We start from the raw sequence: 27,732 nt of genomic DNA on the forward strand, positions 1-27,732 counted from the left end.
ATATTAATCCCCTATATCTGTATAGCACTTTACGATCTACAAAGCGCTTTTACATCCATTATCTCATCTGTGCCATAATGCATCAGTCATTAGACACACAGGCCTTCAACTGTGCAAGGAAAATAGGTCAAACGTTAGAAGTCAAGTGGTGAATAAAGGGGAAGAAAAAGCAACACTAGTAGTGTTGAAGCTGTGAAATTTAAAGACAAAAGGGAGAAGGGCTGAATAAAAATGTGATTTCAAAAATGTATATAAAAAATTGAAATTTAAGTTTACTGTTTGGCATCAAATACTAGTCATCCTCAGACTAAGTATATATGGCCCTGATTAGTTGTTACCACAAATTGTTCAGCTTATCTAATATATGTACTTAATTCATAGAAGTTGAACTGAGATGCCTTAACATTTTTTAAATGACATTGGCATTGCAAGATTAAACACTTAAAGAACACTAAAGCCATGATATGAGTGCACTTTTGACAAAACATTTATGAAACTACTTAAATAAAACAATCTATGTACTTCATTTATCATTAGTGTTGATTTTATAGCTATTTTATAATTTATCCCAGACTATTATAAAATATATAAAACTGAGATATAAAGTATCAGCAATATAACTTTGCGCTTTAAATAATTTTCAGCTACAGATTTTGCTTTTAGAAAACAAACTTTAAAGCAGCTGTTTTGTTTCCTTGTAAAAGGTTTTATAAATGCATATATTAGGTCCCTGATGGACTTAGCTGTCATGACTTCCAGACTTTTTCAACAATTGAACTGTTAGACAATGGAACAAACAAAACTTTATTGTGCCTTATTTAATTGTTCATGTTTCCACATAGGACAGTAGGGTTTAAAATTTCAAAATAATGTATGTATGCATATATATATTTAAAAATTCATTAATGAACTTTAAACTGTGGGGTGAACCTGTGAGATGAGGTAAGGAAATTTGGCACATTTCAAACAGTATCCTTTAAGTTTTGGTAAATTGTGTAACACAACATATTTTTCCACTGTGATCTATAGGTGCTATCCACATAAGTGGGGGTGGTTAATAGCAAGAATCACTGGAATGTTTCTAGTAAATCAATAGGGACAAGCTCCCCAAATACTCACAACCAAATGTTGATATAGCAGTAAAAATATATACAATACAGTCACTTGTTTGTAGTTTGGCACAATGTTTTCCTTTTCTTCCTTGGGTAAATAGTGCATAAACTACTTGTGCAACTGTATGACTTTTGAAGTCTTTTACATAGAACATCAGATTAAAGTTTGCCTCCAAAGACTTATTCCCACACTTCAAAATTCTTTTTTTTTTTAAGCACTTACATGTCAACATACATACCACAAGGCATATTTGAAAGAAATAAAACACAAACATCAAATGTCTTTCTGGAAAATATGAGTTTCTTCTTCAAACACAGGTAAAACCCAAAATGCTGTTTCTGCTTTTAGGAGATTGTAGTCGGAATCCCTGCAGAAAAACCAAACAATTTATGCCACCTTAGTTAGCTTTAGTGTATGTCCCACAAAGGGATCATACAATCTAAATTTGTTTATATCATACTAAATGCTGTATGATGCAGAAAGAAATACAAATACAGGGGGCACTAGAAAACACTCCAACTTGCCACACGATGAGATTTTGTTTTCCAAATTATGCTCTTTTTGCTTAAATGGTCTTGCCCTTTTGTCTATATAACTTTTTGATTCTGTTGTTCAAAACTTTTTTTTTTTTACTGCAAAGCCCTTCCCTTCCCAAAATCATTCAAGAGCATATTTTAGTTCTATTTTCTCAATCAGTAAAAACTAATGCTGAATAGCAGAAAACGTAGCCTTGTTAGAGTTTATCCCTAGCTAAGCCATAACAAAATTGCCCAATCTTTTGGGTGGCTTAAAGGTGTAGGGATTTTTCATGCACTTTTTTCTTTTTAATTTGAAAAAAAGAAGGGAATGGGACAGTTTCTTTCATGCAAATTTTGCTTTCAAGAAGGAAAAAATGAGGGACTGTGGGCTTAGTAGGCAGTAGGAAAGCTAAGGGTACATCATCTCGGCCATTTTGGTGCAGTATTACCTTAGTTTTTCAAAAGAAGCTGTCCCAGCCTCATCCTTGTGGACCTGTTCTCGCTCCACGCACTTTCCCTTACACTTCTCATCTCTCAGGACCTTGGAGCTGGATTTGTGACGATATAACTTTTTGTGTGTTGGTCCATTATTGCCTAAAGTGCTCAGGTTATTATACTTTTTATCAAAGAAGGCAGAGCGAGAGTCCTCATAACCATGCATGTTTGCATGACCAGGATCACCTATCGCTGCTTTCCCATTGCTTTTACTCACACCCTTGATGGACCTGTGATTCTTAGTGGCTCCTGGGGACCCACTGTTGACTTTTTTCTTAGATTCCTGTGGTGTCCCAGCCAATATTTTGAGGGTTTTTAATTTTAGACTATTGGACTCTGGGGAGTAGAATATGTTGGGATCCCCATGGTGCTCCATGGGTTCCCAAAGGGGCTCTATGGAGGCCATCATGAATCTCTGTACATCTGCCATACCAGAGGCGATGTTGGATAAGATATAGGAAGGCTCCTGAAATTCCCGTTGGTCATCATCAAGGAGGTTATTGGTGTTGGTGCCCATGTTCAGGTCGCTCCAGGCTGAGCTGCTCTCCTTCCCCAAAGTCCAATCTCCAGAAAGTCCTTTTTGACTTGGTATCTTCATGGAGGCCACAGGGCTACCATGTTGGATACATTCGTCCAATGTCTTCTCTGTGGAGGATATGCTGTTGATTTGGCCTCCCCCACGGCCAATGCCAATTTGCATTTTCTCTCCATTAATTGCAGCCATGTATTTCCCTTTCTTCGTCGACTTAGGGGCCTGGCGGGAGGTTTTGCCAGGTGGCTTTTCAATCCCTTTGTTGTTGGCTTTGAGAGATTTTTTCCTGGTGTTTTTCTGAGAAGAGCTTTGGTTCATAGCCGCACTCTTGCTGGGTGAACTCTTCTTTCTTGATTTTGACATTTTGTTGTTAGTACTCATTTGACCAGATGGATCATTAAATGCTGATAGGCAAGGAGTCTTTTGGAGCAGGCTGACAGAATCCTCATCATTGAACATATGGAACTGAAACTGATGGTTATTTAAAGCAAATCCATCATTCACTTGAACCTGCTGTGAAAGGGTACTGCAGTCCCATTTGGTTTTCTCCATATTGCCCAACGGTCCTGGGATGCCCTCTTGGAACTCCTTCAGTGTTCCTAGCATCTTGATACTCTCACATCTGGTAATTTGAGGGGAAAGACTAGGGGTGTCAGGTGGGGACATCTCTGAGAGAGATGAGTGGCGGAATTTGTCAGGAGTGAAGTTGGAGATATCCAAGAGGTCAGTAGACTCCTTTAATGGTGTTATCTCATCAATACTCTGCTGGATCACCAGCTTGGGGCTGCAATGGGCTAGGAAGTCATCAGTAATATCATCATCACCATCCTTTTCACAGGATTTCAAGCTTAAGGAGCAATAATTGCTTGAGTTGACAGAGAGTGGGGCCATTGAATCAAAGCTAAAGAGCCGATCATCATCCATATTGGCTGGGCCCTGCTGGAAAGGAAAGCATATCTCTCCATTATTAAAGTGACATAATTGATAAGAGTCATTAGATGGGAGTTGGGTGTCTTGCACAGAGGCGTATAAGACCTTGTTGCAATTACTGCCACTACTATTGAGGCAGATTCGATTGTATGTTGTAGCTGTGAGGTTATTTCCCATGGAGACTACTTGGGAGACTCCAAATTCATTAGATTGGGTTGGAGCTATCTCCCTTGAAACTTCAGCCATGAATTCCGGGGGGCCAGAAGTAGGCTTGTTGGGCCACACATTTCCATAGTTGCTTGATTCTATTTTGAAGTTTTGGGATGACTGCTGCAGCTCAGACTCAGAGGATGTGGAAAGCACACAGTCCTGGACAGGCTGGAGAGGCACAAAAGATTTTTCCGTTTGAGTGAGGCTGCCTTCATTTTGCTCTGGAGAATGGTGAGTGAAGTATGATATACCAGTATTATTTGACAAATCAGAAGCATCTAACAATGTCTGTAGATACCCTCCAGGGATTACAGGTATGTTGTTGGCAACATTAGCAGATGATAGAGGCATTTCAGAAGAACAGGTGGTTGGTAAGAAAGTAGAATTCTTAGAAACCTTTGCCTCATGAAATTCAGATAGATGAGAGCTGTTTGAGGTCCCAGGAATAGGCTCATTCTTTAAATTAGCCATAGAGGACTGATCTTCCAAAAGGGGGCTCATTTGAACAATTGGTTTATTTTCTTGCCCAGCTTTGATTTTCTTGGATTTTAACCTGGCTTCACTTTTAAATTTGATTTTGTTGAGCACTTTCCTTTCTGGCCCCTTAAATCCTGCATCTTGGGCTTTGACTTTTACTGAGTCAGGGCCTGTGACATCATTTAAATGCAATCCATTTGCACAGCTGGGTACAGCCAAAGGAGTTGACTTCAGAGTACCTTTCAGGCCTCCGTCTTCTTTACGAGCACTACCTTGCTTCTGATCACTGCAGAGTGATATCTGCTTACTACTTGCTGAAGTTTCCACAGATGGGATTCTTTGAATCCTGTGCCTATTGCCAAGTTTAGATTTTCGTTTTCGAGCAGGTGGCAGAAATGACACCTCAAAGCTACCTGGTTCAAAGTTTTGTTTTTGGCATAAGGGTATCTTGTTGGAGTCAGTGTTGCTGTTTCTCTGTTTTTTCTTCTTCTGCCAGAACCCCTTCAAGGGGGCAAGCTTGGCATATTTGTTGAGCTGATTCTCACTCAAATTCACTGTTGTCTCACTGGAATCTACCCTTCCCAACTTCACCAGCATGTTCTTCTCACCTTTAAAGCGATTGATGATGATGTATTTGATAATAACAGGAGGCTCCTTACGGGTTACTTTTCTTCTCTTTTTGGGACACCATTCATCATCATCTTCTTCTTTGGAACCACCTGGAAGCCATTCTTTCCTCTCATTTACTTTTTCACCCTCTAGTGAATCAACGTCATATAGATAATCTTCACTGTACCTGACTTTTCTCTTGGCTCGCAGCCCATAGTTCTGCTGGGAGGAGGAGCTGCCAGAATTTGTGCCCCTAGCCATATAGCGGCTACAGTCCTTGATCTCCCCCATGGCATCATAAGAAACCTCAATGAAGGAATTGTCATCACCGAAATTCCCTGATGCCTCCAAGGAATTGTCAAGATGGCCCTGCTTTGGATTCTTAAATTGCCCTAATTCAATCCCACTGCATGGTTTATTTAAGGCAGATTTTTCTCCATTATCCTTTTCATCCTTTTTCTCTATACCCTTATATTCCTGTCCCTCTTCTTTGCCTTTCTTCTTGTCCAAGTTTTTATCCTCCTCCCCCCAGATGATATTCACATCAGGGACTTTGAATTGGGAAAGGTCACTGTTCTGTTTCAGGACCCCACTCTTAGACTCCCGCTTGGGGCAAGTAGTAAAGACACTGGGAAAAAAGTTGAATTGGGCATCCTCCTGCATTAGAAGGGTGGTCTTGTCTCGAACATTGTCCTGGAAGGACTCATACCGAATTTTCAAGGAACAGACATCACTGCCCAGTGTTGACTCATCATCATCGAACATGTAGTTATCCACATCTTCTTCAGAGAATAAGTTGACAGACAGCTCATTTTTGGAACAGAGGTCAAGCAGTTCAATCTTACTCTCACTAATGAAAGTCTCAAAGTAACCCCAATCCTGATTGGAATTTGCCAGCAAAGCCTCTTCTGTATTACACTTGTCTAACAGTAATGCCTCATAATAGCTTTTCTGAGCTGGATCCTCCAAGTCGATGTCAGATTTCTCAGCTTCTCGTTTTTCTCCTGCCCTTGATTTGTGCAAAGGGAAGCCTAGGAGCTGGTCTGAGAGCAGCTGCTCTCCATATTTCATGTTTTCTCCAGCATTAATACACTGAATTCCTATATCAGAAACTGCACAGGTTTCGTAATCCTTATTTAGATCACCAACTTTCAGACTGATCCCTGGCTCAGGATCTACTGCATCCTTGGATTCCATGAAGCAGCCCAAACAAGTCCGGCTTGGCTGCATGAGGCAGTCCCCATTCAGAGCTGACATGCCTGCAGGCTCCATTATGGCGAATGGAGCTTTCTCACACTCATTGGGCAGTGACCATGTATGCAGGCTTTTTGCAACACCAGATGTAAGGGAGATGGCATTCACAGAAGCACTATTAGCAGCATGCTCAGGTGCTTCAATTAGCCCCAAAGGAGATGGAGGGCTCTGCATACAAGGTTTCTTAGAAGACAGAGGCAGGAGACCCCTGGGATACATCAGGGTCTCTTTTTGAACTATCGGTATAGGCTGGATTGGTGCAGCAGCTTCTAGAGCTGCCAGTGACTTTACTGCCACATCCTGGTCCTCTGAATCTGGAGAAAAGGGAAAGAAATGACAGAAATAAAGTTAATGGTCTTAGACCACACTCACTCTCTTTCCCTTGATCAGTTTCTGGTACTTGATCTTATATAAGCTAAGGCTCAGATTCTTTTGTTTTAAAACTAGAAACTACAAAGCTAAAGAACAACACTGATTTTATATTGAATAGTCACACAAGTGAAAAACAGTATTTCTTTAGATTCAGCTTTTTCTTTAGACACAGACAGAGCTCTCTTCAGAAATAAGGTAATAACTGGACTGCTTGATCAATTGAAAAGTCAAGGCTCTCTGGGTGGGAAAATGCTCAGATGGGATATTTATGGTTTTAAGCTATAAAGCTTAGTCCTATCATTCAGATCTCTGTTCTGGAAGTTCCTCTTAATCTAAACATTCCAAGCCACATATCAGAGTATATTTATAATTCACTAGGAATTTTGAGGAACTTAAGTATTCATCTGACAGAGATGATTTGCAAGAGCAAAGTGTTTGGATTAGATAACTCTTAGAGACCCTTCTAGCCCAGTTAGAAATTTGGTGGAATAAATTTAGGATTAATATCAATTTCAGAGGCACCCTAGACTTAACCTGCTCCAACTTGATGGACACTAAAAATCTATAGTAATAACAAAGACTACTAGGAGAGATAGTATATACCGTAATGAAATTCTCTTACCATTTTCTTTGACCCCATTAATCAGAGTGTTTTCTCCATTGGCTGAGGCAACGACAGCCTTATCTTGTTGGTTATCCATGAATGTAACCTCTTATTGTTTCATTCCAAGTCCAAATGCTGTCCAACCTGCACATTTTAAATATATAATGTTAGTCATTAAATGTATTTTTGCCTCTGTTTTAAGGTCATTTCAGTTAGAGAGGTCTAAAAAGGCTCACTGGAATTTACCTGTTTACAGACTGACTTCTTTTACTATTTTGTTTTGTTTCATAGTTTATACCTGCTATATAAATCAATTTTAAAAATTTCATTTAAATTCAAGTTAGTTAGCATATAGTGTAGTATTAGTTTCAGGAGTAAAATTTAGTGTTTCATCACTTACATATAACACCCAGTGCTCATCCCAAGTGTCCTCTTTAATACCCATCACCCATTTAGCCCATCCCCCAACCACCTCCCTCCATCAACCCTCAGTTCTCTCAACTATACAGTCTCTTATGGTTTGCCTCCCTCCCTGTTTTTATCTCATTTCAATTTTAAATATATACTTCATTCATACGTCCTAGATCTTTTATCCCCTCTAGGCCACCTTATTATTCATAATGGAAATCTGAAGAAGCAAGAAAACTTACGCCTTCTCCCAGATACAAATATATTTAACCTAATCATGGCCAAAGGATGCAGAGTGAAGTTGAGAGTGACCTGAGATAAGGAATGTATGTACGTGGTAATTGGCTTTATTTCTGTTTGCCTCATTTCTTCTTCAGATGATCTAAAGCTCTTCAAAAATAAGGTACTTCATACATACACACACGTACATCACACTCAGATGTTTTCTCTCTGTGTCTTAAAATTTGACTGTTAGGGATGGAAAGAGGTAGAGAATTCCTTTCTTGGTTTCTCAACTTTCAGACCTGTTATTGACAAATATTCCTCCCAGCCCAGCAAGATTTTAAAGTGTTACTACAAAGAGAATTTGAAATTTCTGAAAAGGTCCCTACGTCATCTGGTATTTTCAGGACATAGAATACATATCTATATCCCATTATCTCCTGCCCACCTACCTGGTTGGTAGGTATATGCAAATCAATAGAAAACAAGGCCACATGAGATGGAGTTGTCTACCACATGCCATCACATCTATAAATCCTCATTTATTACAACCCCCCTTTTTCTAGACCTTGTTCTCAGCCAAGTATCGTCTCTTTATTAAAAACACAGACTTTGGGTGCTTGAGTGGCTCAGTTGGTTAAGCATTCAACTCTTGATTTTGGCTCAGGTCATGATCTCAGGGTCCTGGGATCAAGCCCTGAGGTGGGCTCTGTGCTCAGCAGGGAATTTGAGGAATCTCTCTCTCCCTCTTCCTCTGCCCCTCCTCACCTCAAATAAATAAATCTTTTAAAGTAGCACAGACTGCTGATGGCCAAGCAGCTATTACAAAAATCTCAAGTGTATAATCACTTATCTTTTTTTTTTTTTGGAGTAATATTCATATTATTTTATTTTTTATTTTATTTTTTTTAAATTAATTTTTATTGGTGTTCAATTTACCAACATACAGAAAAACACCCAGTGCTCATCCCGTCAAGTGTCCACCTCAGTGCCCGTCACCCCTTCCCCTCCAACACCCGCCCTCCTCCCCTTCCACCACCCCTAGTTCGTTTCCCCGAGTTAGGAGTCTTTATGTTCTGTCTCCCTTCCTGATATTTCCCAACATTTCTTCTCCCTTCCTTTATATTCCCTTTCACCATTATTCATATTCCCCAAATGAATGAGAACATACACTGTTTGTCCCTCTCCAATTGACTTATTTCACTCAGCATAATACCCTCCAGTTCCATCCACGTTGAAGCAAATGGTGGGTATTTGTCGTTTCTAATTATCTTACTACATGAATATACTATAAAAGATAGGTACAACATTCATGGAACAAGAAGCAGCAGAATTTTATATGATTCAATCTCTGTGACATTTTGCCTATTTCCTTATCTGTAAAATAAGAAGTCTATATTAGGCAATCATCCAATTTTAAAAATATCAGATAGTCCTGAGTTTCCCCTAACATTTATATATCTGAATTGCCAAACTTTCTTCTCACTCCATACAAGACCTGATTTGAGAGCAGTCAATAAACCACAGGTGCCAGGGGAGAAAGATATGCTTAATTGTTGTATTTACACAAAAAGAAGGGCTGGAGATTTCTAGAAAGTGGAGAGGAGTGGCTAGCATGTCAAAGTCCCCATGTCTTGGCAAGAAGGGCTCGTTTGTAGTGGAACTGAATAAACTGATCAGATGGTTGGCCCTCTGCTTCAGAGAGAATCTTATGGGTCAGATGGAATCACACAGCTATCATGGATTCCTCTGTGCCAACTTTCCCTTTAAGAAACTCAGCGGAAGGGTGCCTGGATGGTTTAGTTGGTTAAGTGTCCAACTCTCGATCTCAGTTTAGGTCATGATCTCAGGGTCATGAGATGAAGCCCTGCGTCCAGTTCCATGCTGAGTGTGGAACCTGCTTAAGATTCTCTCTCTTTCTCCCTCTCCCTCTGTGCACACTCCAAACCCTGCTCATGCATGCTATCTCTCTCTAAAACAAAACAAAGCAAAACAAAATAAAAACAAACTCAAATGAACTTTAACTATCATTTTACTTTCCTTTAACACCTCCCCTTCACTAACTCCATCTTGGCAGGGACTTGATAAAGGCCAAATTATTATTTTTTTATTTATTATTTATGATGGTCACACAGAGAGAGAGAGAGAGAGAGGGGCAGAGACATAGGCAGAGGGAGAGGCAGGCTCCATGCACCGGGACCCTGATGTGGGATTCGATCCCGGGTCTCCAGGATCGCGCCCTGGGCCAAAGGCAAGCGTTAAACCGCTGCGCCACCCAGGGATCCCGATAAAGGCCAAATTATTTGTAGATTTCAATAATTAAAGAGAATCATAAAGGGTTGAAAATAGAAAGAACACACCTTGGCAAGAAATAAAGAAGAGATAGAGAAGGGTATGGGACCTTAATGAGTTGGAAAGGGGAGAGTAAGAGAATGAATAACCCCCAGGTAGTAAGCTAGATATGGTGACAGATGTTATTTCATTTTGGACTGATAATTATCTTGTAAAATTGGCTCTGTTAGGTTTACATTTTTTTCAAAAGAGAAAACTAAGTATATAGATATTAACTTAGTGATTATCAATTATTTGGACCTTTGTTCTGCAGAATTAGAAGGCTAACCCCTGAATAGATAATCCTGGGGTCATGTCCTTTGTCTTTTCAAAGCTCAGCTATGAGACAACCTACAGGCATATATTTCCCCACATTTTTATTTATTTATGTCTTGGTTGCTTATAAGTATGATTTGGGAGAGGGACAGTAATGTATAGTTGTAATACAAACAGTTCTTGGCTTGCTTTAGCTTCTCCTCACTGATCAGCATTTTGGGACAATAAATTTTGCAGGATTTTAAAAATCTATTTTGAGATAAAATTGATTACCACTTTTGTAATTATGTACAACAAATTGCTTTGCTGATCATGGTAAATCATGCAATTTAATGGCACTGAAATAACATTAGCATGGAGACAGGTATTTTGAAGCAAGGAAATGCTCAGTTAAACTGGTAAAGCAACCCTGCTTACCTGCCCTTCTCCCCAGCTGGGCCTGAAGAGGGGTTCATATCCTATCGCAATAGGCTGCTATGTTCTTCCCCAAAGGCGTTTAAGCCTCAGGTCTCAGAGTCTAAGTAACTTTCCCTAGCTTTTGTGCTGTCCTTGACCTTTTTCAACAACAACAACTACTACAACAACCACCAAAACAAAAAAGCAACAGAGGGAAGTAAATCATGTTTCTGCCTTTGGACCTGAGACAACATAAGCTCTGAGGTTTGAGTAATGCTAATCTTCAGGATACCAGTTTAAATAAATTCAACAAATTGACAAGGCACCACCTGTGGTAATGGTAGTGTACTAGGCACAACAGTGGGAAAGACAGGTGAATGAATGAAACTAGATCCATGTTCTCAAGGCTCTCAGAGTCTGTTGGGAGGGAACAAGCCATAAACAAACTTTAATAACTGTATAATGTATAAATTGCTGAAAGAGAAGCAAAATTTTCCATGGGAGTATTTTTTTTAAGATTTTTTAATTCATTCATGAGAGACACAGAGGCAGAGACACAGGCAGAGGGAGAAGCAGGCTCCCGTCTGATGTGGGACTTGATCCCGGGACTCCAGGATCACGCCCTGGGCCAAAGGCAGGTGCTAAACTGCTGAGCCACTGGGGCTGCCCTCCATGGGAGTTTTAAATGGAGAGAACTATACCACTTTTAGAGAGGAAGGAGATCAGGGAAAGCTTTACCAGTAGCAGCAGCATTTGAGATGGACCTTCATGAATGGTCTTTTGGGAGGTGAGGATGAGGAAGTATAGAGGAAAGGCATTCCAGATAGAAGGAATTAATGAGCTGCCATGATTCTCTCCCCACTCCAGTCTATCCTCTAAATGACTGCTGTAAAATTAATAGGTCTGACAACTTGCTTTAAGTATTTCTGTTTTGGCTTGTATATAACATCCCTCTCAATCAATCCTCAATTTCTCAAATTATGTTCTTCTTTCATTCTGCTTCTCTCTCCCTATACTTCCAAATATTCTAGCTATCTCTGCCCCTCTTAATATGCTAGATCACTTTTTGCTTCCAGGTATCTTGCACTTCATATTCCCTCTGCATGGAATGCCTCCCTCCACCCTCTTCCCTTCCCTTACTCCTTCCATTCCTTCCCCTTCTAGCCTCCTTTTCACTTCCCTCTTCTATTCCCTACTCAATTTTTTCTTGACACCTTCCTTGATTCTTATACAAATAAAATTAGTATTTTCTCTGTATTCCCAAAGACCATTGATCCCCTTTGTCTTTATCACCTTATATAAACATTACTTCTTTATATCTGATTCCCTTAATAGACTAAGTTCCCTTCACCTCCACAGGGAGTAGCTCACACATTGTACTTAGCACATGGTATGTACTGTGTAAAAGTTGATTAGACAATTATGTTGAACCATAGGAAAAGATGGGGGAGAATTCGGTGAACAGTAAGCATTTGGTTAAAATATGAGGTATACAAAGAAGATATGATGGAAAAGAGACACTGTGGAAGCCACCTAAATCTTAAATCAAGAAGACACTGAATAGGACATTAGGACCAATGAAAATGGAAGAATCAGAGAGGTAGGGAAATAGGTTAGGAGACAATGTTCAGGTATAAGAAGTCAAGAAGATTAGAATTAGGGAGGAAGAAATAGGAATGGAAAGATGTTAGATTTGAGTAGAACTATAGAGGTGTGTTTGGAAAATAATTCATATGTGGCGGGGGGCGGGCAGGAGTCAGCATATATAGAGAAGGGAGAAGTCAAGGAATTAACAGATGGTTGTGAAAGGAGCATTAGAGATTGTTAGATTCAGGTCAGAGTAGCCTCGGAAATACAGATCTTCATGAGAATAAAACAAGGTAAATAATAAGCCCAATAATCAGGTCCAACATGGATAATGAAGCTGGCAAGGTCTAGCTGTCATACTGGAAAGGAGGTAACTGACCAGCAAGTTATTATAGATGGGGAATCTATAAATTTAGTTGGGGATTGAAATGGAACAAGGAGATGGAATTGCAGTAGTGAACAGGTCCAGAGAAGATTTCCAGGCTAGCCTCGCCAAGCTCTGTCTAGTCTGACTCTTCCCAGTTCAACTTTAGTCAGTATAATAGATGACATAATCAGCAATAGTTCAGAGAGTACATTTTTATCCATAATGCTGCTTAGCTAATTCCATTTTCTAAACCTGTCATGATTTCAAGGCACTAGGTTAGAAATATGGAGGTGTGATGCTTTTATGTACAGAAAACATACTTAAATGAGGACCCATGTAAGTTTAAAAATATTAAGGGTGAGAGAGGCATGAAAAGAGATGATCACAGTTAAACTAAAGAATCTTATATCTCAGGCATCCCGGGTGGCTCAGCGGTTTAGTGCAGCTTTCAGCCCAGGGCCTGACCCTGGAGACCCCAGATCGAGTCCTGTGCCGGGCTTCCGCATGGAGCCTGCTTCTCCCTCTGCGTGTGTCTCTGCCTCTCTCTCTCTCTCTCTCTCTCTCTCTCTCTGATGAATAAATAAATAAAATATTTTAAAAAAGAATTTTATATCTCTCAAAAGCACAGTATAAATCTATTTCATCCCTCATTATAAAGATTCCAAAACTCAAAGATATGCACAAAAATGCACTGTCTATATAAAAGATCTAAGCCAATGCCATAAAACCTAGTGTTCAATAAAACTTGAAGTAGGGCTAGAAGGAAACAAACAGAGGTACTCATGCATTCACGTCAGGAATAGCCAAATTCCCTACTAGTCTTAATTTCTAAATTTTTAGGCCATAGGTAGCTCCACTTTATGGGCACATCTGAGTACCTTTGCCTTTGCAAATCAATTTTATTTTTAAGCCTTCTCCTGCTTATTTTCTCTCTCACGTCCAAAGAACAAGTGGTAAATAAGTCTAATTACTGTTTGTCAGGTAAAGAATGGGTATTTCAAAAAAGAGTCTCTTTCTTCTTGTCACCAGACCTAAATGGGCAGTATATTGGCATAGTAAGCATAGAGACACCAACTTAGGACACCCACTGGTGTGTACAAGATGGTGAGTTCTTAGAAGGAGCATGCCACTGTAGCCTGGCACTTTCTGAGAATAGGTTTATACAAGGACTGTGTCCTAATTACCGAGTGCCTTCACTGACAGGCAGCATTGAGTTACATTTAATGCTTGAGTGCAAGAACTGTAGGCTGAATTACCCTTTGGCTTTCTCCATACAGTTTCTAATCTCTTTTCTTACTACTAATCTATCTTGTTAATTGCATTTTTAAAATGCAATTTATATTCTATTCGGAAATGCTATTATATTCTTTTCGGAATGCTATTATATTCTTTTCGGAAATATAAGCACTGAATCACAGGGATAGAAGATCTTAGAAGATAGCTTAATCCTAAACTCCCCATTTTATAAATGGGGTAACCAAGTCCCAAAAAGGGGAAACTACTTGCCCAATGTCACACAGTGAGTTGGCAACACATACACATCCTTGGAAATATCCCCATGGAACCATGTTACATATCAGGAGAAATATATAATTTATAAATAAAAACAACCACTAATTAGAGTACTAACTTTTTATTTGTCTTTATTGGAGAATGCTGTCACATATAAGAGAAATGTTTTTGCTTATCCCAAGCAGGGAGTGAAAGGGAGTGGGGGAAAGGCCAAATTCCAAATCCAGCTGGGAAGGAGGCGCTGCTCTTTTAGACTTTGGATTCTAGAACTCTGTGTTGCTACCCTGAGGTGTAACAGTCCAAACACCATCTTTCTCCCATTCACACACTCACATAATGTTCATGTACACTCAAAAAATCATAGTGCCTTCTTCTATATACATAGTTGCTAAGCAACCTATAACAAGTGGTAAAACTACTGTTTCAGATCTCACCCTACCTTCATCACACTCCTTTTGCAGACATGTTTATAGTTGAGTTTAGCAGTTACTTTCAAAATGATAAGCTAGTAGATGCCTGGACCTTTTTAGGACCAGAATATTTGTCATTACCAAAGGTCAGAGGGCCCAGACATTCTCCAAAAGTAAGTGGACTCCACTAGAGTATCTCTTTGTGTAGCTACTTAAAGAGATCTTTAAGATGAGTTTGTTTATAAAAATACATAGTTTTGACTGCTATAGAAGTTTTATTCAATACAAGAAAGGAAAATTCCAATAACCCCACAAAAATCACTCAGGAACTTAATGCCATATATTTTCAAGGCCATGTAGCCCCTCCCATCAGAAGAATTTTTCTTATACTCCTTTAATTTTCTACACAGGACCAGGATGACTATCCAAAAACAAGGGAAAGGATAAGGGTATAAGGTGGGGGGACATCAGAAAAGAAGAGAGGCTGGGCCTAAGAATAAGTAAGATGTCATTCTAGTTAGAGTTCTCCAATAACCTAGGGAACATCTATTACTATTATCTCTCTGTTTTGACCCCTGGCAATTTATTACTGTCATTCATAGCCAATTCAGCAAAAAAGCCTTCATAGTACCAGAGTCTCTGAAATAGCTCCCTAGGGTATATTCTCTAACACCCAGCTCATGCCAACCTGGCGATGCCCAAAGCTATACAGATGGCATTCAGGGACTCTGTGCTCATTAAAGTATATTTAGGAAACACTCATGGCACGTGAAATTTCAAAGTCCCCATTTGCTGAACAGCAGCAGTAGGACTCTTCCTACTTCCAGCAGCCAAGTTCACAGTAGAGAAAATCTTCCCAGGCTTCTGGGACACTTACTGATGGGCAAAACAAGTCTGCACAAGGCAAGGATGAGTGCTGTTCTTTCCTAGTGATCCTGGGTTTCTTAGGTTCCTTTGCTATCTTCTCATCTACTGGTAGGGTTGAGTGTTTCTTAGAAGGAGTGTTGTCTGCAACTACAGCATCTACCTTTTCTGTACCAATATTTGGGCTCACTTGCAACCTCTAAACTGCACTTCCAATACAGTAGCCACTAACAACATGTAGCCATTTAAATATAAATATAAGTAAATTAAATTTCAGTTCTTCTGCAACATTAGTCATATTTCAAGTGCTAATCACATGTGGCTAGTGGTTATCATATTGGGCAGGCATAGACGCAGAACATTTTCATTATCAAAGAAAATTCCACTACTTAGTACTGTTATTCTTACTTGTCCAGTCATTGTTTCTAGTCATTGTTTTTATTTGTACAGGATGGCCTAGCATTTTATTTATCTTATTAGTCTCAGGCACACAGGATTGATGTTATCATATTCCTCAATTAATCAGTAATCCAAGCAAAGCTTCTTTCTTGCTATTATTCACTTATTCCCATTTATTCCTACATTCTTTCATACATAATTATTCTAATGTGGTGAATGTGTATCCTTTTTTGTATGTGTTCTTTTAAAGGATATATTTTATGTGTATATTTTTAGAATTTATGTAAACAGTATCATGCTACACATCTCATTCTTTTAATTTTTACTATAAATTATGTTTTAAAAACCCATTCATGTGTCTTACATATATTTAATCTGTTGCTTTTATCTGGTGCATAATTTTCTGTGGCAAGCACCCACCACATTTTATCTGTTTTCATTATGATAGACACCCAAGATGCCCGGCCTAGCACTTTATAGAACTCTTAGCAGAAGTTTCTGGCTTTATAGAAAATCCTTAAACAATAACAACAACAACAACAACAACAACAACAACAACAACAACAACTGAAAGTACTTGTAATCTTAGTATGTGACCTTGTTTTTAACTGAGGGTATCTTAACCCTTAGAATATACATCCTTTTGCTAACTTTCAATATTCTTACTGGTATCACTCTGCCTGTTATTGATCATTGTCCATTTTTTGCTTGGCTCTGGTCTTATATGAGGTTTCAATCTTATTTTTAACTTCAAATAATGATTTTCCATTGGTCTTTGGCTCTGATTACCTGGACTCAGGTTATTGGTTTATAAAGTCCCTTATTTCTTCTGTTTATTTCTGATTTCTTCCTGTAGCTCCTTTTATTTTCCTTGGTATCACTCAGGATTCAGTTTTATGGGTAGTTTTCTGGCTAAAGTTTTCACTAAAGCAATGGAGGTTTAAGAACCTAATGGAGACAGGATTGCTATACTGACAGCCAGAGACATCCAGGGCCTAATGGGAGGCTTCACATTCTCTCTTAGCTTGACACACAAGGGAAATAACCTTTTAATTCAGTGCAGCATACTTCATTTATTGCAGTGTTATCCAGTTTGAAGATGTTATGAAAAACATCCCCAGAGAGATTTAAGATTTCAAAAACATCCTGAGTTTGAACTTAATTCAACTACTTCAGAAAGATGAGACAATGGAAGATGACCTTTTAGGCACTTCATATACCAGGCACTGTTAGGCCAGATAATGTCATGCCAAATTAGAATGTTTGTCTCCTGGGGAGGGAGGAGAGTTAGTCAGAGGGAGAGGTTGAGGGTATGTGTTTCAGTTAAAATCATCTGTCAGTGCTAATGACCTAACATTAAAAAATATTAACCTACAGACATACAAAGAAAAAATTGAACAGAGGACACTTGATGTCTTTAAGGCAGCAGAAAGAGAACAAATGTATGTTCTAATCAACTTTGATGAGGGATATAGACAAATTGAAACTCATTTAGAGAAAAATGTCCAGAACAAGGGGACTCAAAACTGATGTTAAACTCAGGGAAGAAAGTTTAAGAAATATGTTTTCTGCCTTCAAATACTTGAAGAGCTATTACCAAAATAATGAAACTAAACTTGTTTATTTAGACCACAATGGGAAGTTACTTGAGATAGGAAGTCTATAGCTCAACATATGAATCAACAGAGAAGTCCAAAGATAAAATGGGTCAAGGAGGGGCATTGGGAAAAAAAAGCAATCTTCCTACCACTAGCAATATTCAAGCAAAGGCTGGGCAACAGGTAACAATAAAGAACAAATTTAAGCACTGGATGGAGAAGTTAGACTAGACGACTCTAATTTTAATACTTTATGATTCAATGTGACTACAAGAAAATCAATTGTACGAATCTGAAACAAATTCAAAGAGCTTTTAGAAATATGTAAAAGAACGTACAGCAAAGCCAATAAAATTAGGTTCTACTCAAGCTACCCAGCCATGTGTGTGAGAAAGAGAACAGAAGAAATTCCCACACTATGACACCAAGTGCCATAGCAACAAGGATCATGGCCTGCCCATGGACTCAAGCCATGTTGAGGCACATTTTTATAAAGGACAGAGAGAGTCTCTCAGGAACAAGAGGCTTTGGCCACTGGAGGAATGCTATAGTTAAAAAAAAAAAAGCTTAAAGAACCCATATATTTTTTTTTCTCAGTCACAGTCATGACAGTTTTTCAAAGCCACTAAGAGTTATGTAAATTGGCCTAAGGTAGATGAGGGTTCTTGCCTTTAACATCATGGCACTACTTCCTCTCCCAAACTAAAAAAAAAAAAAAAAGTGATTTCTTCAGGAAGGCTCTGCCACATTTCTCCAGGGTCTGTCCAGAGATTGAAAACCCAATGACATGACACTCCACTTGGCTGGATTTTATTGCCTGCTGTACTCTTCTATTTCCCTTTTAGCCTAGACTCAATTACAAACAAGGTCTCGCAAAAGGAAAACAACATACAGTGAACCTGCTATATTTCCAATTAAGTGCAAACATATCTTGAAAATTAAAATGAAAATCAAATGCCAATGCTTTGAAGACACTAACAGCTTCCTCAGAAACAACGAAGAAATAAAGGCAGAGAGAAAAAAAGAAAAAAAACCCTGCTCTTAGCTTAGCAATGCAGTCCCAGTCCTGTTATATAATATCCCATGATCTCTTGCATCTGCATAGTCTATTAATTGTCTATGTTTTAGTGCATTTATAACAAATATATCTTAATGTTGATTTCATACATCTTATTTAGTGGCATACAGCTGCTCTATTTTTCCAAGACAAAATGGATGCCAGCCATGCAGTAAATCATGGCTGTCCACAATCTTCAGTTCTCACCTATGTGTTGACAGGACAAGAGACACTTTGTGGTCTAGGGAATGGCTTCAGCATGATGGCGGTAGTGACTGGCATTAGAATTGGTTGGTTTGGAATCCTGGGTTTAATTACCAAGCAAATCTGTTTCATTTCTTTTTCTTCTTTTTTCTCTCTACAACTACTTCAGTTCCAGATGGCAGTGGTATATGATATAATAACAGTGATAATGACAATAATAACTGATACTTTAATAGTGCTATCTTCCTTCAGAGATGGGTTAGGAGTACAGGTGGTGAAAATAAATTAATTAGTATTAAATGAAATAAGCAGGCTGGCTTCTAGTCCCAACTCTGTCATTTAGCTCTGTGATGCTGGGGACATCATTTAAACTCTCTGAGCTCCAATTTCCTCATGTCAAAAGTAATAGTTACCTCATAGTGTTACTGTGAGAGTTAATTAGTTTATATATATAAAGTAGTACAGCACCTGGCTCATACTGGGTCATCAAAAGTTATAGTTCTAATATTCTTCTCCTTTCCCACCTGAGAATGCTATTTAAACAATTCTGGATTGTTTAAACTGGGAGGTGGAATCCCCAGGATTTTGGAATGGTTCAAGACAGGGTGCACAGAAACCAGTGCTAAAAGTAACTCAACAGCTTCATAGAGGAGAACTACCTGAATGGGGCAGTCTGGTTCTTCTTTTATCTTTCCTATTGATCTCTAAGACATGTTGTGGTACCAAAAACAACAAGAGTAGTAAAGTTTCTACAATCTATTTGATGACTTCAAAGTATTGCTGAGTGGAGGGGACTGCTAAATTGAAAAACTTTGTCCTTTGCCATGGAGCCAAACTGCCCCATCACTGCACACTGGATGGTTTTACATGACCCTAATATAAATCCTACTTTTTATTTCCCACCTGATAGCCCCTCCCCACCAGGACTATCGTGGTGACCATATATTGCCTTTACCTCATGTCTTGATAAGCTTATTTTGTCAAATGTTAAAAGAGCCAGGGGTAGAATCCATAATTCATCAGGGTTTTTAGGTGGAGAGAGAAGACAGAAGGGAGAGGAACCAGTGGTTTCTGCCCCTAGAAAGTTGACAAAGCCTCTGCTATTTTTCCTCTCCAGACTCTCCTGGGGGAAAGAGAAAACTATTTCCACTACCTGCTCCATTTAACTTCTTTTATTCAATGACAGTTTCTTTTTTTAATGTTTATTTTTTTATTTATTTTGTTTTTTACATTTTTAAATTTAAATTCAATTGGCCAACATATACTATAACACCCAGTGCTCATCGCATCAAGTGCCCTCCTTAGTGCTTATCACCCAGTTACCCCATCGCCCCACCCACCTCCCCTTCCACAACCCTTTGTTTCCCAGAGTTAGAAGTCTCTCATGGTTTGTCTCCCTCTCTATTTTTTCCCACTCAGTTCCCCTCTTTAATGACAGGTTCTGTCTTGCTTATTGCCTTACTCAGCAGTGCAACAAGGAAGAATCAAGCTTTGATGTAGTATCTCTAGCATCATCTGTTCCCTGCAGATATGAAGGAAATAGGACCTTCTAGGGAAAAAAAGTCATGAACTTTAAGTCCCGAGTTCCTTAGCTCCTCAGGTATCCACTGTCCTTATGTCCTTCAAATGCTTATCCAGATTCTTATTCAGATTTTGAGAAGGCAGCTAGTACTTGGGGGGATGGCTGGGATGTGTGTGTGTGTGGGGGAAATACAGGGGGAACCAAGGTACAGTTATACTTTTTAGCCAGAAAAAAGTAAGTAAAATGGTGATGAAATCCCAGGAGAAACCATAGATTAAAGTCTATACGTTTTAAATATGTTACTTAACTAAACACAGCTGTTAAAGATGATGTCTTTGCTGTGTATGTATACCTATAATAATTCTGTCACTAGCATTCAGATATGATGCTGGTAACCTTTCCCATTCCTAAGATACATATTCAGAAAGACTTCCGCTAGGAGTGGGGGATTCTACACTGATCCACCCACAATTTCAGCTGGTTGCTTTTTATGTCCACAGTATGGAGAGGGAGGGAGACTAACATTTATTGAGTGATATCCTACTAAGTACTTTAAATATATTTATTACTTTAATTTAGACAACAGTCTTAATGAGATATGTATTATTATCTTTGTAATAGGTAAGGAAATTGAGACTCAGAAAAAGTTAAGCAGATCTTAACTTTTTAACTAGGTGGGATCTTCAGTCCCACCTAGCCAGCTGGAGGGGAATCAGGATTTAAACCTAGCACTGAGGGATCCCTGGGTGGCTTGCAGTTTAGCGCCTGCCTTTGGCCTGGGGCTTGATCCTAGAGTCATGGGAAGCTCACAGTCTTCAGTCTTTGATGGGACCATAAAAGTGGACTGACTTACCCCAACACTGATAGGGCAGCTCCAATTGAATAACATGCTTTCCTAAACATTTAAGTTGAATTCTTTACATAGAAAACTTCCCTGGAAAGAAAAGTAAGAAGGAAAGGAGAAAGGAGGTTGCAGTAGACTGCCAATCTGAAGACAATCAAGAGAGTGTTTGAAGTACTTCTGTCAGGTCAAACTTACAAAACAAAACAAAAATAAACAACACAATAGTGTCTTACCCAGGAACAAATTTTTGCACAACCAAGAAAGTCATGCATATTATTTTTTCACTGCTAGTTCTAATTGAAGTTAAGAGATTAAATGAATAGAGTGACAGGACTACAGAGGGCTTTACAATTTAGTAAAACTATCACATTCATCCTGATACTTACTTGAAGATTACCACACTGTGAGTCAAGAAAATAAGTGTCATCTCTACTTATGGATAAGAAAACTGAAGACCAAGGAAGTAATAATATGAAGTTGTTGAGACTGGGTTGAGTGGGTCCTGAAGTCATGAATAGCATCCTTTCTTTAATACATTTTTAAGTGTGTATGTGAGGTAACACGATCAAAGTAATACGTTAATACTAGTCGACTCAGAATGAATCCTGGGAGTCAGAACTGTAGACTAGAGTAATGCTAGGCTAGGAATCAGGAGATTCTGGGTTGTAGTCATGGCTTTATCATCTTTATTAATGTGTGAGGCTATAAAATAAAGATGAATATCCCTGTCATTTCTACTTACAGGGCTGTTGGGGCCTCAAATGAAAGAAATAATGGATATAAGAGTGTTTAATAGTGTTTAATGTTAACTAGATACCTTGAAATAAATTAGACCTTGGGTGACTAGAGGAGTTAATTTTTAATAAATATTCTGAGGATCATCCAGTCTGTTGTCACGGTACATAAGTACATTGTTGTGCCAACCTAAAATATTTTTAGTGAAGAAATAAGACAATAACTCACCTGAAAATATGCTCCATTGCTTTTACGTTAGGTAAAAGTACATTAGGTACTTTTCTTGAACTAGTTAAGAAATAAGATGGGTATGATAGAATCACTGACTCTTCCCTTATCTGGCTACCTCGTTACTCAACCTTTCCTCTGAACTCTAAGGACCACTAGAGGGTCCTAAGGATGCTGCAACCTCATTTAAAGGCCAAGAGACAAGCAGGAAAGCAAGAATAGTGAGTTTATGAGTCACAGAAGAGAGAGGTAAAGCAAAATGCTTCCTATCATCTGCCATCATTAGGTTGTGGGATGAAGAAAAAGAAAATCTGCACATTCACATTTTGATCTTTTCACAGTGCCAGAGAGTTTAATTTGTTCTCAGCATATACCTAGATAAAAACATTATTACATACTTAGATCAAATGAGTTAACTATTATGTCTTCCTGTGGACTGTGGGCAAGTAGCATCATCTTGATAGCTATGACAAGATTTTTTGGGGAGAAAAAGGAGATTGTTGTCTTAACCCATGTTTTTATATTTCCCTCTTCCTGCTTTTCCATTTTTGCTCCACTTATTTTTCCAATTTTCTTGTCTCAATCAGTTTTGCACTATCATCCATCTCTTCTGCTCACAAAATGTTTCAACATATTTACAACAGTTTTGAAATAATTGTGCCCCATTCAGATAGAGTATTCCTATCTCCACCCTGCCCTACGGTTTGTCCGAATTGGTGTTTTGTTGTTGTTGTTTTTGTTTTTGTCAGGATGCCTGGACTTGAAAAGGTGAAAGCCCCATTATAAAGACAGGGTCCAAAATGTAATCAAGTAATTAATAATTCAGAACCCCTACTGAGACTATCTAATAAAAATTGCCATTTATAAACACATCATAGAATCAGTTTAGAGCCTGTCATTTTGGTAATGCTTTGCTCAGTACTGAGTTTGCTCTGCCAGAGAAGCATTCTTGCATTCCTGGAATATGAAGAACTGAGAGTAAGGAACTGGAGTTTTCTAATCAATGGGGATGGAAACTTGGAAAATTTTTCAGGTGTGTTAAAATAATAAAGTCTGTTGCTATTTTTTACCTCGGCCTCCAACCTGAATATACTAGGGCTCAATCGTGTCACCTTAGAGTAGCAGCTCTAGCTGCTGACACTATCTAAAATTTCTACAGTCACCAGTTGTCACCCAGATGCTTTGGAGTGATAAGGCAATATTGTGATTTGATCCCATTTTGATAGAGGGGCCACAGCAGACTAAGCATTGTATTATCTACTAAATTACTAAGGATAATTAGGTGGTACTCTAGAGCCAGTGATTTCTAAACACTAAACTGCAGCTAAGTGATTACTTTGGTATTTTCTGTACAATTTATTTATACTTAAAATCACATTTATTTATTTAACCATAAAAGTGATCAAGGGCAAGGGGGCAAGATGTATAGAGTACTTTACCTGGAAAAGGCCTGGTGGCCTTTGTACTCCCTTAGATAAAATCCTGGCCCTGTTGAACAGAGAAGGAAATTCATCCAAGCAGAAGGGGAATTTCTCTCAAAATATGAGCATGCCATCATTGCTCCATGTACTGCAAATAAAAGGAGAGTGTTCATGTGTCTGATATGCATGAACAGGTGGCATAGACAGCTCTCGCAGGTGAATGGCAATAAACAGCTCTCACTGTCAACACTTCTCATATGATATCTTTCATTCTCTTTTGAGGTCTGCCAAGTGAAGTCACACTATAGTCAAGGCTCATGAGGAAATATAGGGATGTAGATTTCAAACCAATTAAACTGGAGTCACATCACCTTTAGACATGGGCTCACTTTATTCCTAGAGAGCAGGATTACCTTGTATTACAATGAATAAGTCAAAATTTTAAGGGCAAAAATAAAGCATTTCCCTGGAACAAGTTATACATTGGATTTGCTAGCTGCTGACCCTTCCCCCAACATAACCTCAATCCAGTTGTAGGCAGATATGTGAACTGAGAACCAGACTGCTTGCTATTTAAGCAGCTGCTAATGCACCTGGGTTAAATTCTAAACATTAGCAACTACTTAAACAGCAAGCTGGGGAAAACTTTGCTACCTTTAGATGAATGTAAGTAAGTCCCAACACTAAGCTAATCTATCACTTCATGATGTCTAATGAAAAGGGTATTAACATTTATGCATCTCTTACTATGTACTAGAAGCTTTATATTGATTTGCATTTAACTCTTTAAAAAGCCCTATAAAGTAGGTAGGAATTAGCATTGCTATTTTATAAATGAGAAAACTAAAGCTTCTCAGAGAGTCTAAGTAACTTGCTAAAAGTCACAGAGCCTTATTACTATCCTTCTAGGCCAATATGTTCAAGTCATATGCAGAAATTTTAATAGAAGAAAGAGATGTGTGTGTGTGTGTGTATAAAAGTGAACAGTAGTTTTCTGAGTACATACAGTATATAGAATGTAGTTAATAATATGGTAATAACCATATATGGTGACAGATGATAACTATACTTATTGTGGTAAGCATTTCATAATGTATATAATTGTTCAATCACTATGTTGTACACACAAAACTAATACTGTGTGCCAACCATACTTGAATTTTTTGAAAAAAGAACTGCTACTTCAATATTTTTCTCTTATCTTCACATAACTGCCTTTTCCTTTAAAGTCTTTTTGTACCCATATTTTGTTCATTTCTGGCACTTTCTTAATTTCTCCTCAGAGACAATAGAGACATTTGTTTTAATTCAGTCATAATCACATAAATGCTAGGTCTGCCAGCTATGGGAAGGCCTAGAGAAGAGAAATTTTTGCACATGCTTGCTACTGAAAACAGATCAGGTGCAGAAGCCATTCACTGATTCAACTCTGGGAATTGAATACATTTTTTCTTTAAAAAATTTGAGGGGCACCTGGGTGGCTCAGTTGGTTAAGCATCCACCTTCAGCTCAGGTCATGACCTCAAGGTCATGAGATTGAGCCCCACATTGGGCTCCCTGAGTGTTTAGTGGGGAGTCTGCTTCTCTCTCTCTCTCTCTCTCCAAAATAAATAAATCTTTAAAAAATTTTGAATATAGTTGACACATAATTTTACATTAGTTTCAGGTTATAAAATAGTGAATCAAGTTGTCCATATGTTATGCTATGCTCATAAGTGTAGCTACCATCAGTCACCACACAACGCTATTACAATATCATTGAAAATATTCCCTATGTTGTATCCTTCAGCCCACATTTTAACTTATTTATTCCATAACTGGAAGCCTGTATTGTCTACTACCCTTCACCCATTTTGCCTAACTACTCCACCCCCTCCTTCTGGCAACCATCAGTTTGTTCTCTGTTTATAGGTCTGATTCTGCTTTTTGTTTGTTTATTCGATTTTCTTTTAGATTCCACATATGAGTGCAATCATATGGTATTTGTCTGCTCAATCTAACTTACCTTCTTTAGCATAATACCCTCTAGGTCCATCCAAGTTGTCACAAATGGCAAGATCTCATCCTTATTAATGGCTGCATACTATTCCATTGTGTGTGTGTGTGTGTGTGTGTGTGTGTAGAAAGAGAGAGAGAGAGAGAGAGAGAGAGAGAGAGAAAGAATATACTATACATATATTCCTTAGCTATCATCTATCAATGGATACTTAGGTTGCTTCCATATCTGCATATTATAAATAATGCTGCAACAAACATAGGGGTGCATATATCTTTTTGAATTAGTGTTTTTGTTTTGCTTGGGTAAATACCCAGTAGTAGAATTATTGGATCATATGGTTCTATTTAATTTTTTGAGGAGGGACGCCTGGGTGGTTCAGCAGTTGAGCGTCTGCCTTTGGCTCAGGGAGTGATCCCAGAATCTTGGGATCGAGTTCCACATCAGGCTTTTTGCATGGAGCCTGCTTCTCCCTCTGCCTATGTCTCTGCCTTTCTCTCTGTGTGTGTCTCATGAATAAATAGATAAATAAAATCTTTTTTAAAAATTATAATTTTTTGAGGAATCTCCATACTCTTTTTCATAGTGGCCATACCAGTTTACATTTCTAACAATAGTGCATGAAAGTTCCTTTTTTTGTACATCATTGCCAAAACTGCTTATTTCTCATCTTTTTGATTTAGCCATTCTGACAAGTGAAAGATGGTTTTGATCTGCACTTCCCTGATGATTAGTGATGTCGAACATCTTTTCACATATCTGTTGGCCATCTGCATGTCTCCTTTAGAAAAATATCAATTCAAGTCCTCAGCCCATTTATTAATTAGATTGTTCCTGGTGTTGAATTGTAGAAGTTCTTTCTTTATTTTGGATATTAATCCCTTATTGGATATATCATTTGCAAATATCTTCTCCCAATCAGTAGGCTTTTTGTTTTGTTGATGGTTTCCTGTGCTGTACAAAAGCTTTTTATTTTGACATAGTCCCAATAGTTTACCTTTTACTGTTATCATTTTTATTTTATTTTAATTCTGGCATAGTTACCATACAGCATTATATTAGTTTCAGGTGTACAATATAGTGATTCAACAATTCCATTTATTACTCAGTGCTCATCATAAGTGTACTCTTAATCTCCTTCTCCTACCCGCCCCACCCAACTCTCTACTGATAAACATCTGTTCTCTACAGTTAAGAGTTTGTTTTTTCTTTGTCTCTTTTGTCCCTTTGTCTAGATTCTTTTTCTAAAATATTTTTATTTAAATTCCAGTTAGTTAACATAAAGTGTTTTATTAGCTTCAGATGTATGAGTGATTCAACAATTTCATACATCACCTGGTACTCATCACAAGTACACTCCTTAATTCCCATTACCTATTTCACCCATCTCCTCATCCCTCTCCCCTGTAATAACCATCAATTTGTTCTGTATAATTAAGACTTTGCTTCTTATATTTGCAAATGATATATCAGATAAAGGGCCAGTATCCAATCTATTAGGAACTCATCAAAATAAACAACCCCAAAATAAATAATCCAGTTAAGAAATGGGCAGAAGACATGAACAGACTTTTCTCCAAAGAAGACATACAAATGGCTAATAGACACATGAAAAAAAAATGCTCAACACCACTCATCATCAGAGAAATACAAATCAAAACCACAATGAGATATCAACTCAACTTGCCAGTATGGCTAAAAATAACAACTCAGGAAACAGCAGATGTTGGTGAGGATGCAGAGAAAGGGAAATCATTTTGCACTGTTGGTGGGAATGTAAACTGGTGCAACCACGTTGGAAAACAGTATGGAGGTTCTTCAAAAAGTTAAAAATAGAACTATCCTACAAATCCAGCAATTGCCCTACTAGATATTTACCCAAAGAGTACAAAAATACAAATTCGAAGGGGTATGTGCACCCCAATGTTTATAGAAGCATTATCTACAATAGCCAAACTATCAAAAAAGTCCAGATGTGTATCAATAGATGAATGAATAACGATGCGATCTACATATGCAATGGAATATTATTCAGCCACCAAAAAGAATGAAATCTTGCCACTTGCAATGACATGAACGGAACTAGGGTGTATTATGCTAATAATTCAGTCAGAGAAAGACAAATAGCATGTGATTTCACTCAAATGTGGAATTTAAGAAACAAGGCAGATAAACATAGGGCAAGGGAAAGAAAAATAAAATAAGATAACAACAGAGCGAGGCAAACCATAAGAGACTCTT

At 38.3% G+C, this 27,732-nt stretch overlaps 1 protein-coding gene across 1 annotated transcript; it reads right to left on the bottom strand.

Moving 5' to 3' along the window:
* Positions 1-1,320: 1,320 nt before the first annotated feature.
* NEXMIF (neurite extension and migration factor) lies at positions 1,321-23,561 on the bottom strand. The gene is made up of 4 exons (XM_041741935.1): positions 23,514-23,561; positions 7,133-7,258; positions 2,081-6,452; positions 1,321-1,480 (listed from the first exon to the last, which is right to left on the bottom strand). Exons 2-4 carry the CDS (start codon positions 7,209-7,211, stop codon positions 1,387-1,389), a joined length of 4,545 nt encoding a protein of 1,514 aa, XP_041597869.1. The 5' UTR covers positions 7,212-7,258; positions 23,514-23,561; the 3' UTR covers positions 1,321-1,386.
* Between the last annotated feature and the right edge of the window lie 4,171 nt (positions 23,562-27,732).

The sequence above is a fragment of the Vulpes lagopus genome, chromosome X (genome assembly GCF_018345385.1).
Source record: "Vulpes lagopus strain Blue_001 chromosome X, ASM1834538v1, whole genome shotgun sequence".
NCBI lineage: Eukaryota > Metazoa > Chordata > Mammalia > Carnivora > Canidae > Vulpes > Vulpes lagopus.

What these genes read in the sequence shown, in the direction of transcription:
- NEXMIF (XM_041741935.1), bottom strand. Translation starts at nt 7,211, where the DNA reads ATGGATAACCAACAAGATAAGGCTGTCGTTGCCTCAGCCAATGGAGAA. An exon ending in TAATGGGGTCAAAGAAAATG is followed by an intron (nt 6,453 to 7,132) that starts GTAAGAGAATTT and finishes CCTTTTCTCCAG; the next exon opens with ATTCAGAGGACCAGGATGTG. An exon ending in GCTTCTTTTGAAAAACTAAG is followed by an intron (nt 1,481 to 2,080) that starts GTAATACTGCAC and finishes GTTTTTCTGCAG; the next exon opens with GGATTCCGACTACAATCTCC.